This window comes from Panthera tigris, chromosome C1, assembly GCF_018350195.1.
Source record: "Panthera tigris isolate Pti1 chromosome C1, P.tigris_Pti1_mat1.1, whole genome shotgun sequence".
Taxonomy (NCBI): Eukaryota; Metazoa; Chordata; class Mammalia; order Carnivora; family Felidae; genus Panthera; species Panthera tigris.
In genome coordinates this window covers 134,310,153-134,323,073 of record NC_056667.1, presented here as the reverse complement: position 1 = coordinate 134,323,073, position 12,921 = coordinate 134,310,153, and the positions used below count along the sequence as shown (strand labels likewise).

At 47.1% G+C, this 12,921-nt stretch overlaps 1 protein-coding gene across 6 annotated transcripts in view; it reads left to right on the top strand.

Moving 5' to 3' along the window:
* The first annotated feature begins 3,011 nt into the window (after positions 1-3,011).
* ZEB2 (zinc finger E-box binding homeobox 2) overlaps positions 3,012-12,921 on the top strand; it is a 133,707-nt gene continuing 123,797 nt past the window's right edge. For 2 of the 6 annotated variants that reach the window (XM_042994401.1, XM_042994406.1), the window contains exons 1-2: positions 3,138-3,467; positions 6,053-6,194. In XM_042994401.1, the coding sequence (XP_042850335.1) occupies positions 6,122-6,194 (73 nt within the window). In that variant the 5' untranslated portion in view covers positions 3,138-3,467; positions 6,053-6,121. The other 4 variants (XM_042994402.1, XM_042994404.1, XM_042994405.1 and 1 more) reach the window with 4 other exon arrangements.

Below are 12,921 nucleotides of genomic sequence, written 5' to 3'. Positions count from 1 at the left end.
TGAGGAAATTGACAGACTGTGAGGTGAAGAGGGGGACCGTCACCAGGTCCTGGCTGAAGGAAATTGGAAAACAAAAGTGCATCTTCTTACCCTGACTGGGTGGAGGGAATCCTGAGGGAGGCAGTTTATTTTACTCAAAGAAACCCTAAAGAATTGTTTTTCCTCCCTCCAGTGTCGATTGCAATATTATTTCATATTTACATGTATCTGTTGTTTTAATCCCCTTCGTCTGCGCTAATCTCGAAATGGATTATTAATGGGGAAGAAAGATCGGGAAGGAACGATTCATTTGCAGGACTTGTTTTGCTGTGTGAGGAGACGAAAGCACCAGTCCTCTCTCGACTTTTCCCTGCGCCCAGCCCTCCTGCATCCCGCTGATCCCACGATCACCATTGTCCCCGACCTGGCCTTCGGACTCAGGGAGTGTTCGGAACAAATTTATATTCGGCTTCCTCCCGTCTCCCCGCCAGTGCGTCGGTGGGAACTCTCGGTCAAATGAGGAGGGGAGTGCCAGGGGCGTGCCAGGCAGGGGCGGGGGGCAACCTGCCCGCGCGCTCACCCCTCGCTGAGACCCTTCCCTTGCCCTCATCCCAACATACACCTTAATGGGAACCTGAAAGATTGCTTTTTTACCCCAAACCAAATACTTGAAAGTCGGAACTCCCAGTGCTAAGTGTTGGGGCTGCCTCCTGCCACTTGAACAATTACTGAGCCCAGAGTAATCAGATGATTAGGTGTTTTTAATGGAAATACTTCAGTCTTTTTTTTTTTTTTAAGTCAGATCCTAAGTAGCCTGACACTAATATACATAATAAAGACAAGTGATTTGTTAGCCCTTCTCTTAGATCCTTTGACCTGAGGTTTTTGCCTGTGAGTGTGTGTCTGAGACTGTAACCCTCCAAGGACTACCTGGGATCCAGCAGTGGGGTCTTGCCTGGAATCACTCCTTTGCAGTGGGATCCTTCTTCCACAGGAATGGGAGAGGAGACACTGAAGAGCAAACTTCTAGAGAAAGCTGGATTCCATTTTTTTTTTTTTAATAAAAAGGAGGGGGAAGTGGGAAGAGGAAGAAAAAGGACATTAATAATACAGCTAAATCTCAGGGGAGGAACTTGATAAGTCAGACATATATTTAATATAAATATGTACTATTAAAAGCAATGTAAAACTAAAATTTTAAATATTTCTAACCCATATAGGAAATCATTAATTTTCTTTTTTTACAATTCACTTTTAGAATGATGATCTTGAATGCTCCTCTTCTGTAGGTAAATTATCTGTAATGGTGTGGGGGAGAAAATTAATTTACGTAGCTATTCTCATTGTAATAAAGAATCAAGTTAAGAAAGAGATGATTCTGTAAACAACTGTGAAAATTTACTTTTTTTCATCTTAAAGTAAGAAGTGGCTGTGGTCATGCTAGATGGTTATTTCCCTCCCCCCAAATATGCAAAATAGAAAGACTTGCACCTCTGGGACTATGGATGTGGCAACCCAAGTGGTGGCTTTTCCCTCCTCTGCGTGCAATTGCAAGTGACTCCTGCATTCAAAGTCTTGCTTTAGGCACACATTCAAAGCACAATTCAAAGCAGTTTATCTTAATATAAGTAAAAGTCTAGTGTTGGATCAGGGTATTATTTGTTTCAGATTTCATCAGACGGAAAACAGAGGGCTGTGACACTGAACAATATTAAAGCAGAAAAACTGGTGGTGAGGTGGTTTAATCCTCCTGACACCTCCACCTTTACCTTTGCAAGGAAGTCCAAAGGCTGTTGGGACTGGAAGTTTATTTTGTGCTCTGAGGTTCTCAAGCACTTTCACTCTTAAGAAAAAAAAAAAAAAAAGTCTCACAGTTCTTTAAGAAATTGAGCCTGAACCATTGGAGGCTAAGAGATTTCTTCCTTTTCCGATAAATGCCTGTGCTCAGCATCCTCAAATTTGGCTGTCTTTATTTACTTCTATATTACTTCCAATTACGTGCAGTGTAAACCAGCTTTTTGATTAACAAAACAGCAGAGCATTGGTTAAGAACACTTAAACTTCAAAAAAAATTCCCCTGGGAAGTGGGCTCTGAATCGGTTAATAATGTGCAGTACTTGCTAAATTGCTGACTTCCAGATGTGGAAAATATCTTTCTTGTTTAGGACCTATGTAACCTGATTGGATTACGACAGAAGCGTCACGTTGGAAGCTTTTGAGTGATTATTTAATTAACCATACAGTAGAAAGCTGTATTCTCCAGGAAATCCCTTCCATATTTACATAACCAATCCCTTCAGAGCAAAGGTGGAGTCTTTTCTTTTTAATTTTACTTTAATTGCAATATCAGAAAAATATATACTCCAAAACTTAGACCCCATGCCGTTTAATATCATACTCTTCCTTCCCTGCTAAGTCCCTCTATGGCCTTTCTCCTTTTCCTCCTACACACACTCCCTCACTTTGTAGTGAGGTCTCCGTGAGATGTGGAGAGATTCAGAGATCAGTCAACCCAGCACTCTATGTTAATTTACTTAGAGACCCTTTTTAAAAATGCCAAACTACTTTTTACCATTGAGATCCAATCCAGAAATTCATCATACACACACCCCAGCACACACACCCTAAGATGTAGTTCACATGCAGCATTTTTTTTTCTGGCTCTGCCATCTAAAAAGAAAAAAAAAATAAAATAAAAGAAGAAAAAGGGCAAAGAATTTAGTTCCAGAAGACGTGCTGAGAAATCCACACAACTTAATGTGCATCTCAAATCTGGCCATTAGAAATATCTGTATAAGAAGAGGCGATCTGGATTAAGGACCCGGGATCTTTCCCTTTAACTTTCGCCCCTTAGAGTTCTCCAGTTCTGTGAATGGTGTGCACCGTTTTCCGCCCTGTACTCTGTAGGATTTAGTGATGAGGATAATGATGCCAAAGGCTTGACGGGGGGGGGGGGGGGGGGGGGGCGTGGAGAAGAGAGGGAGGGAGGGAGGGAGGGAGGCGAGAGGGAGGGAGAGAGGAAGGGAGGGAGGTGGAATTTCATTTCTTCCACTAAAGCGTTTGCGGAGACTTCAAGGTATAATCTATCCCAGATCCTTTCCCAGAGAGAAACTTGGCGATCACGTTTTCACATGATGCTCACGCTCAGGGCGCTTCAATTATCCCTCCCCACAAAGATAGGTGGCGCGTGTTTCAGGGTCTCTCCTCTCTCTCCTACAGAAAAGAAAAAGAAAAAAATGTCATTAGAAGAGGCGTAACACGTCAGTCCGTCCCCAGGTTTGTGTTTCCTGGAGTGGCCGAAAGAGATCAGTTCTAACCTGCTCCGCAGGAATAACGGTCCTGCCTCCCGACACTCTTGGCGAGGTTTTGTACAGTTTGCTCCGGGAGCTGTTTCTTCGCTTCCACCTTTTTCTCCCCCACACTTCGCGGCTTCTTCATGCTTTTTCTTCTCACCATTTCTGGCCAAAACTACAAACAAGACTTCGCAGGTAGGTTTTTTTCCCCTTTTCTCTCTTTTTATTCCCTTTTGGTATGGTCATCCCCCACCCTCCTTTTATGATTTTTCTCCTTTTAAGTGGGGATGTGAGTCTGAAGTGAGAAGGAGTGTCTGTGGGCAGGAATTTCAGGTGGGTTTAGCTCCTTTATGGCAAGCTTTTCCCAAGAGTGACTTCTTTGATTTCTCTGGCTCTCCGGCACTCTCTCTTTCCTTTTCTCTTCTTTTTTCCTCCCCCAAATAATTTGCCCTGTACCTGTCCATTCAGGTAACCAAAGGTGCCTTTTGCTACCCAGCCTAGGAAAAGTTTTATTGAGAACTATATGGTGGAATGAAAACTCTTCAAGGGGAGAGATTCTGCTCTATTTTTGCATCTAGTGCCAATTCATTGTATTCAGCAATTAAAACTTGGCAAATACCTGTGAATAATTACAAAACTTGATCGATACAAACCTACCAAATTCAGGGGCAAGTCTTTCTCTTAGATATGGCAGTGCATCCTCTCCCACCCGAGAAGGCTGTTTTCTAAGCAGAAAGTTGCCTGTTTTTGTCTGCTTAGCGAGTTTCATTTCTTTATTTTATTCTTTGTGTGTGTATGTATGTGAAGTAACACCTCACTTCTGTGATGATAAATAAAGAAGTGAAAGTCCTCATGGAACTCGAGTCGTTTACCAAAGTGTGTGTGTGTTGGGGGGGGGGGGTCACTACAGCTGGGAAGAAAGCTGCTGTCAGGATATCAGAGTTTTAAAATTAAGGATAACTTTTGAAATTGTATTTTAAATGGCAGAGTAATATAGACATGGATTTAGCAGGAGACACATGCACACACATATCCCATTCCATACTTTGGCACTGAAAAGTCGAGAGAGATAACAGAAGTTCCCAGGAACAGTGATGAGCCCGGCTAACATGAATGTGTTTATCTCCCACCTACTTATGTATTTTACATGCTCCCCCTATAATGATGAAGGCAAGATTACTAACTCCAGAGTTAGAAATAACAGGCAAAGATAAAGTTTACAGCACAAATGTCCTCTCTCTCTCTCTCTCTCTCTCTCTCTCTCTCTCTCACACACACACACACACATACACACACGCTCATAAAACTAGCAGCTTACTTTATTAAACATGTATTTATATGCAATCGTGTGTAAGTCTCAGCATGAATACAGACAGGCCAGCTGTTTCATCCCAGACACTTGTGTGACCGTTCCCTTATTTCAGGATTTTCCCCAACCATTTCAAATCAATAGAACGCCAAGAAATGACAAAACGTGTCAAACATAAAAGTCACTCCCTATGCCTAGGTTGAATTCAAGGTGCTTTCTAAATCATCCACTTCCCCTTCTCTCTGCCCCCCTCCCCTCTCAGCGAATGTCTGGAAACTGATACTCACTTTCCAGGTTTTCTGCAAAGCTTCTAGCACGGGAGACAATAGGTGCGGGGCGTGGGGACTGAGTGTGCTCGGCAGAGAAAGGGTTAATGGCCCTTGTGTTACAGTTTGCATCTGTTACATCTTTTATAGCCCCTGTTTAAACTAATCCTCGAGGCACAGCATCTTCCCAACCTCCACCGAGTTTTCGGGATTCTCCTCCTCTCCTGCCTGCCTCCGAGGTTCCCCTTCTCCAAGTTTTGACAGTTTCAGCTGAAAAAATGCAGCGCCTCTCTCGATTTTTAGGTACAAAAGTTTCGAAGCCAGAAAGGATACGATCATTTAGTAGAGCTTAAAAGTATTGCCGTAGCGGTTGGACTTTCTCTTTCCTTTCTTGAGGGGATTAAAAAAAAAATTCTACTGGAACTATTTAAGGGAACCAGTGTGGGGGAGCATGTGTGTGAATGAGGTGGGGGAAAAATACTTAAGTAAATATTGTCAAAGTGGCGGGGGGGGGGGGGAGGTGGGGGGGTGGGAAGCGACGGTGTCCAAAGAGGCTTATAATTATACTTCTTATTTCGGCGTGAAACGGGAAATCTTAATTTGGGGGCGGGGGACTGGGGGGAGGCAGAGACAGTGCCTCGATAAACTCCAAAAGGGGAGGGGAGGGGGCGCGGGGCGAGTGGGCTTCCTATAATTACTATTATCAATTTGCCCGAGTGTGCTTCATCCGGGGGCTGCTTCGCGTTGTTTGTTTGTTTGTTTCCTCTGGGGAATGGGGTTGTGGGGGGTGGGGGGGGGGGTGAGACAAGATGAGAGCGAAAGAAAGCCTCGCCTCACCCCAAGTTCCCGAGCCGGGCTGAGGACTTTTCCGAGGAAAGGGTCCGCCTAGCCCTGAGTCAAGCAGCCTTACTGTACCGCCGTGTGCATTCCCTCATACGGTCAGGAGTTATGACTCATTTTGAAGATGTAATTCTTGTCTCTCTGATCCCCTCGCGGGTGCAACACAGCAAACAGTAACAAACACAAAGCGCCTCGGGGCCAAGGCTGGGGGTGGGGGGCGGGGAGGGGGCCGCCGAAGTTTCGCTTTGGCGTTGGGGGGCGCGGATGGGTGCTCGCCGGGGCCCTGGCCCGGCTCCCCTGGGCGGCCCGCGCGCGTTTCAATGGGCGCGGGCGATGCCCACATTGTCGCTGTGTTTGGTTGCTAGATCGAGCCTGCGTGCTGCCGAAGCAGGGCGCCGAGTCCATGCGAACTGCCATCTGATCCGCTCTTATCAATGAAGCAGCCGATCATGGCGGATGGCCCCCGGTGCAAGAGGCGCAAACAAGCCAATCCCAGGAGGAAAAACGGTAAGAAGCGGCCCGAACCAAACTTTTCCGGGCCACTCCGCGGCTGGAGACCCGGGGAGAAGGCGGGGGAAAGGGAAAGGGAGCCGAGGCGGCGGCGGCGGCGGCGCCCGGGGCTCGCGGGCGAGCCTCTCTCCGTGGCCGGCGCCGCAGCCCGGCGCGCGCGGCGACTGGACCCGGGGAGTTGGGGAAGTGCCGGGCAAAGTGAGCGCGGGGCGCCGGGGGGCTCCGAGCCCGGGGGTCCGGCGGGGGCCCCGCGCCCCCACCCCCGCCGCCCCCTCGTGCCCCCGCCTCCGCCCTCCCTTTGCCTCCGCCTCTCGCTCCGCTGGCGCCCGGTCCGCCGGGTCCCCTGGCCGGGCTGCGGGAGCGTCCGGCGAGGGCAGGGCGGGGGCCCGGGCGCCAGGTCGTGCAGGATCCCGGGGCGGGGGGCGGGGGTGGCGGAGGAACTGCGAGGGCGGGAGAGGGGGCCTGGGGCTGCGCCTCCGCGAGGCTTAAAGTTTCTTGCCGGAGTGTCGCGGCCGCCTCTCCGTACGCCAAGTAACGGTCCGCGGGCAGCGGGGCCCGGCCGGGCGCGCCCCGACCTCGGGTGGGAGGGACCCGGCCGGCCCTGCGCGGGGTCCGGCGGGGTCGGCGCGGGCTCGGGGGTGGGTGGTTCCTCTCCAGCGGGCTCTGGCCCCACGCCGGGGACTGGCGGAATCGCGGAGAGCAGGGAGACTTTTCTGGGCAGTTTTCTACATGGTCAGGAGGAGCCCGTTATCCAAGCTGAGTCAGGAAGGAGGAAGGAGATGGGGGTGCGAGAGGGACACACCGACCAGAGGTGGGAGATTAAAGGGGTGGCTGTTAATAAAGTCCGTCTTGGAGAAAGGCAAAGAAGGGATGAAGAGAAGGGAGGAGAGAGAGAGAGAGAGAGAGAGAGAGAGAGAGAGAGATCGACCCCCTAGGTATTACCCCCGAACAAAATCGTGGGAATAAAAGAGAAAAGTGATTGGCAAGAGCGCAGAAGGAGCCTGGGGGAGGGGAGAGAGCTGGGGACCGGAGAGGGTGCCGGGGGTAGCTGACAGAGGATACTGAGTTTGAAAAGAAAAAAACCAACCCCCCAAAACAAACAAGCGAACTAGCGCCAGCTCAGACTGGGAAAGGAAACTTCTCGCTCCCTTCGATCTCAGCTTTATCACCCGGCGCGGGGCCGCGCTGACGCTCCGGAGCCGGACGTGGGGACGCGGCGCCAGCCCGGCCTCCGGCCTCCCGCAAACGCAGCCCGCACCTCTCGGGGACCGCCCGGCCCACTTGGAGCAACTTTCCTCTAGAGAGGACAATTGTGCGCGCCCCCGGCCTGCCCCGGAGCTGCGCGGCGCAGGGAGGGGGCGGCCGGGGGCGCAGTGTGGGGTGCTGGAGGGAGAGAAAACACAAAGACGAGAGAATTTTGATTAGAGACAAATGATGCTTCTCTCTCTGTCTCTGCCTCTCTAGGGTGTGTGTGTGTGTGTGTCTGTGTGTGTGTGTGTGTGTATCTTTTGCTTGTTGTGGTGGAGGTGTCGAGCCATATGGGGGAGTGATAGAGGAATTTTAGTCAGAAACTGTTCGTTACGTTATCCTGCCTTTTCCCTTTGTGCTGCCTTTGATCTATTTGCTTGGCTTAGTATTACAAAAAAAAAAAAAAAAAAAAAACAAGTACAATAATATATTCTGAGCTGCTTCCCCAAGATCCAGTTCAGGCTGCCTCTTTTTAAGTCAGTCTCTCCTCTTCCTCTCCCTCTCCCTCTCCCTCTCCCTCTCTCTCTCTGTCTCTGTCTCTGTCTCTGTCTCTGTCTCTGTCTCTCTCTCTCTTAATTTAATTTTTTTCTTCATTCTGGTATCTGGCATTATTTAAGGTGGTCCTTACACAGGAGACCTCCCCTTCCCCATCTCTGGGTAATTTAGTAGACACTAAAATTATACCTAATGTCCCCCTCTCCTCTCTTGTGTTTCCTCTGTTCCTTTTATTAAATGTTGGTTATTGATTTTCTAAAATCAATGTCTGTTGTGGGGCTTTTTTCCCCCTCTTACAAGTATCTAAAGCACGGTGCTGATCAACTGGATAACAAAAGCTTTGTGTCAAGGAGGCTTTTTTTTCTTATGTTAAACAGTCATTTTTTTTTTTTTCTGAGAGAAAAGAGAATGAGATATAAAGCAAGGTTCCCAGAAGTGTTCTTTTGCAGAAGAGACTATTTAGAATGTTTGTTTCTGCTTTCCTGCCTCCTCCCACCCCCTTCGGGATTTTGCCACCGATGACCAGCCTGGCCCCGGCAGTGAGGTCAGGCCAGAGCCCAGGTCTGGGGAAACAGAAGGCTCCAGGCTTCCTGGGAACCCTGAGGGGTGGGGGTTGGCAGAGAGGAAGGCCTGCTGGGGGCTTCGCAGGTGAAACAGAGTGCCAGGGAGGTGCTCAGCTGTGGACACTGCAACCATATCCCCTCCGCCCAACTAGTAACTTGGGAGAAGCCTCAACACTCTGAAATGGAAAGTTGAATTGCAAATTTTGAGGCATTTATCTCAGACCTTGCATACTTACCAGCAAGCCTTCCATTGCTTACAGCTTCTCTAACTTTTACTACCTGTCTCTCTTTCCGAATAATCTGTGTAAAACATGCTGTGAATTAGTTACTTGTCAGTGTTTTTCCTTGGGTTTAATCTGACTGAGCAAAATGCCCTGGTTTAGAGAAGCAGGTAGAAGAGTTTTCTTCCCCCGTTTTCATTTTCTTTCTCATCAAGCACATATCCAATGCCTTTCCCTTTGGGAATTGCCAGGATTTATCTGAACTGAGTGGATTTTTCTTCTTTCCTGGATTCATGGAAAAGATGTCACTTTTGAGCTTGTGTCTTTGCTGATAACACTAAATATGATGATGCTTATCAAAATCATATAGAAATTCCTGGAAAGGAATAATGGCAATACTAATCACAGAAGTAAGAAGCTGCAAGGAAAAAAAAAAAAGATGGTCATCCAGGAAACTAGAATGGCACTTTATATAATTTTAATGAAGTCAACAATGTATATATAGACGGAGGCGACAAGAAGAAAAAACATGTAAAGCAATTGTGTGTGTGTGTGTGTGTGTGTGTGTGTGTGTGTGTGTGTTTGAAAGCCTGGTCAAGAACGTGAGTTAGAAGACGATGCTGTACACAATTATTAAAAAGCAAAGGAGAAGGAGGCAGTTTGAGGGTAATAAATGTGCAGAGAGAGAAACAAGAATCTAAAATCCAGCCTTCAAGATTCTCAGGCCAGCAAGATGCTTGGCAAAGACAGTGCCAGGGCCAAATTAATCCATAGCTGACAGTCTCCTTTCCCCCACATGGAAAGGATGAAATCTCTTCCCAGAAAATAAGATGTGCAGGAGGAAAGGGGGAGAGGGGTGAGGGGAAGGAGGCAAAAAGCAAGTTGCCGGCAGACAAGAATGTGTGTCAGTTTCAAGAAAGTTCAGTCAGATGATCTTGAGTCGCCTGACTCACTTTGTAACACTTTCACTGAAGCTGGAGAGGAGGGGGGAAACCCAGCCCCCCCCCTTTTCCATCCCCCTGATTATACCCCACTATCTCCACACAGCCTTGGAGACAGAAATGAGCACTTGGAGCGAGAGATGCCCGGCTGTTGCCTACCACTGGCGCGGCCGGGGTTGTAACTTGCAAAGTTTGTTGCTTTAGCCCCTGATTGGGGCTTCGGCTCCTGGGGATGCTCCGGCTTCCCTCCTGCCTCCTGAGGAGCCTGGAAGATGGGCCAGCCTCCCCAGCCCACTGCCTTCCAGCATCAGCCTCTGAGAAATTGCACATACACATGCAGGTTGTGACAAAGATCAAATCTGGAAACTGCTTGCTTCAGAGAAGGGAGTGAAGCCGTCTTTTAAATGAAAACTGAATTAGGAGTGGAGGGGGAAAGGAAATGGAAGAAAGAAGGAAAGGAAAAAAAAGTTAAATTTGATTTGTCTTCAAACTTTCAGTTAAAGGGTTGGGGATTGTGTGGGGGAGCGGGGGAGATATTTACAAATGCCTCTGGTCTCTGATTTCCAGTGGTAAAGACAAGGGATAAAGTTGGATGTTTTCAGGGCTTTGGACCCTAGAGGAGAAGCAATCAGATGAGCAGAAATGATTATCCTTTTTTAAGATAAGCCCTCTCTCCTTACCACTTCCTTAAAGGGAGTGGAGGCGCTGGTGGTGATGCTTAGAGGCAGCGGAGGACGGAGAAGTTGCTTCCGTTTCAGAGATGCTTAAGTAAAAAGGGAAAGAAATGCATTGAGCCCCTTCTCAAGGATGTGGCTCCTGTCTGTCCTCTCCGAGAGGTGAAGTTGGGCTGGGGCTGCCTGGAGTCAGAGCCCCTTAGTACACACTGAGGCAGGGAAGTTTCCCTCGGATTACAATCGCTTCAAACTTGGTTATCTTTGCAAGTAGGGAAATCTTTTGCAAGTAGCTTGCTTCACAGGGTTGATGAGTTTATAGGGAGACTGGTTTTGCTGATTCTCAAAGCACTCAAAGGCAGTTGGTGTGGCAGGTACCAGTACTGAGGGCACTCCAAAGATAGCTATCTCCATCCTTTTCTCTCTGTGGAGATCTCCGTGCAAGTTTCGTCATGCTGCACACACACAGGACTGGGGGCTATGTATCTAGACTGATCTATTTGTTTTATTTCGGTTTGGGAAAACTAAGTCCACTGGGGCAGAAACATGCCTGCTTTCGTAGCAGAGCCACTAGCCTGCTGGCACCCACAGTGGGACGCTCCACCAGGGGTAAGGGCGGGCTAAGGATTTTAAACTTTACATTGTTCTTCTGTTGCCAAATAAAAACAAATTCATGTCTTCAAGCATTTATTTCCGAATATGATTTGAATAAAGCCAAGATTAAAGTTCCCTGCCAAACTGCTATGTCACATGTATGCGATGCTTCCCTCCTTGGTGGCTTAATTTGCTCAAAGTAAAGAAAATTCCAAGAGGTTCTTGAAGCCCCTAATGCCGTGTTAAGTATATTTCCTTGGGAAAATGTATGTCTACCCTGAAGGTAGGGAAGGACGGTGTGGCCAGCTCTCTAGCAGTGCCGCGTTTATTCTAAGATGTGGGAGATTCTTTTCCCTACAACAGTTTTTGTCATCTGCATTCTTCCAAGGCTTTTAAGGTGCATTTTCTTCTGTGTGAAAGGGAACTCTTTGTCCTTTTCCTCTCCAGCACCGTGGCTTCCCAAGGTAGACACTATTTTGTGCCTGTCACAGAGAGAGGGAGTGCAGGTTTGCAATGCTCACAGACAATTGATTGTCTGCCCTAATGTGTTTCATTTACATGTTTATAACGTCAATGGTGCTGGGGTGTCCACTGTACCATTCATTCCCGCATTCCCACAAGGGGGCAATTGTCTGAATGGCCAAGTCAGACACCTTTTTGATTGCTCTTTGGTTGTCTTTTTAGAGCAAAGAAATAAAGGAGGAAAATCTGTGATGCAGAAACACTAGTTGAAAATATACAGAATTAAATGTCACCACAAAAGCAGATGTTAACATAAGCTCAAATATGCTTTTTCGCCAAGATGTGAGGGTTGAAAAAAATAATTCAGAGCAGAGGGAAGGATGATTTAAAACCAATAAATATAGTCCTCTTCCCCCCTCCCAATTTCTTTTCTTTCTTTAGCAATCGGAAGATGAAATGTGATTTTCCTTTTCATTTTTAAGCCTTGAAACATCTAGGCACCTCCCCATTATTTGTATGTTTGCTGTGATTTGTGAATTTTGTGTATATTTACATAGCTCTGTTTATACCAACAGCGTCAGCTTACCACTTGGAAAACCTATTGAATGACTATTTGGGCTGTGGGGAGTGTAAACTTTTAAAAAGTAAGATCCAAGTATTTCATCAAGCATTTTTTTTAAAAAGGAAAGCAGTAATAATCAGAAGACTCTATGGAAGTCTTTGCCTTAATAGCTATGTGCCACTTTTATCTTGGGTGACAGTCCTGTCAGAGTGAAAACTCTCAGGAAAAGTGTAACTAGTAGTTACAAAGTAAATAAAGAATTTCGTTTTAAGGTGTTCTGTATTGTTTTTATACTGTGTGTGTGTGTGCGTGTGTGTGTGTGTGTGTGTTGTCTTGTGTTTCCTCTGAGAAAAGTGAGAGGAAAAGCCATCCATGTGTGTGTTTTTGGCTTTTCTCTTCATTCAGTTCTCCCCTACATATTATGCATATATGTATCACACATGAATACATCTGCTTAAAAAAGGAAAGATTTCACAGTTCAGATGGTGCCTTGCTGGTTCATTAAGGTAATACAGTTATTAGAAGTTGGTCTGATTTCGCGTGTGGTCCATAAGGAGAGAAAATACTAACTCTTGTGTCATCTGGTAGGAGGTAAATAGGGTGGGGAAACTTTAATAATTTTGTAGTAAATTAGGGAGAAAAAATCGCTAGTCTGTGAAAAGATTTTTGCCTCTCCGGGAAGACACGCACAGTAGCTGCACCGTTAGCTGAACCCCTGACACGGCGGTCTTTTGAATGCCTTAGGTATGATTTCACTTTCGCTCACATCAATGCTGACCTGAATGCCTTTCATATCTGATCCGCTGTGTCTCTCCCAGTAAACATCCCCTGAGGGGAGAACAAAGAAAGGAGCTCTTCTTCTTCTTAATCACAATTCAGCCCTTTCACCGCCGGCAGGCTCCATTTGCATTCTGCCACAGAAAGCCAAGATGAAAAGAAAGAGAGAGAGAGAGAGAGAGAGAGGAGA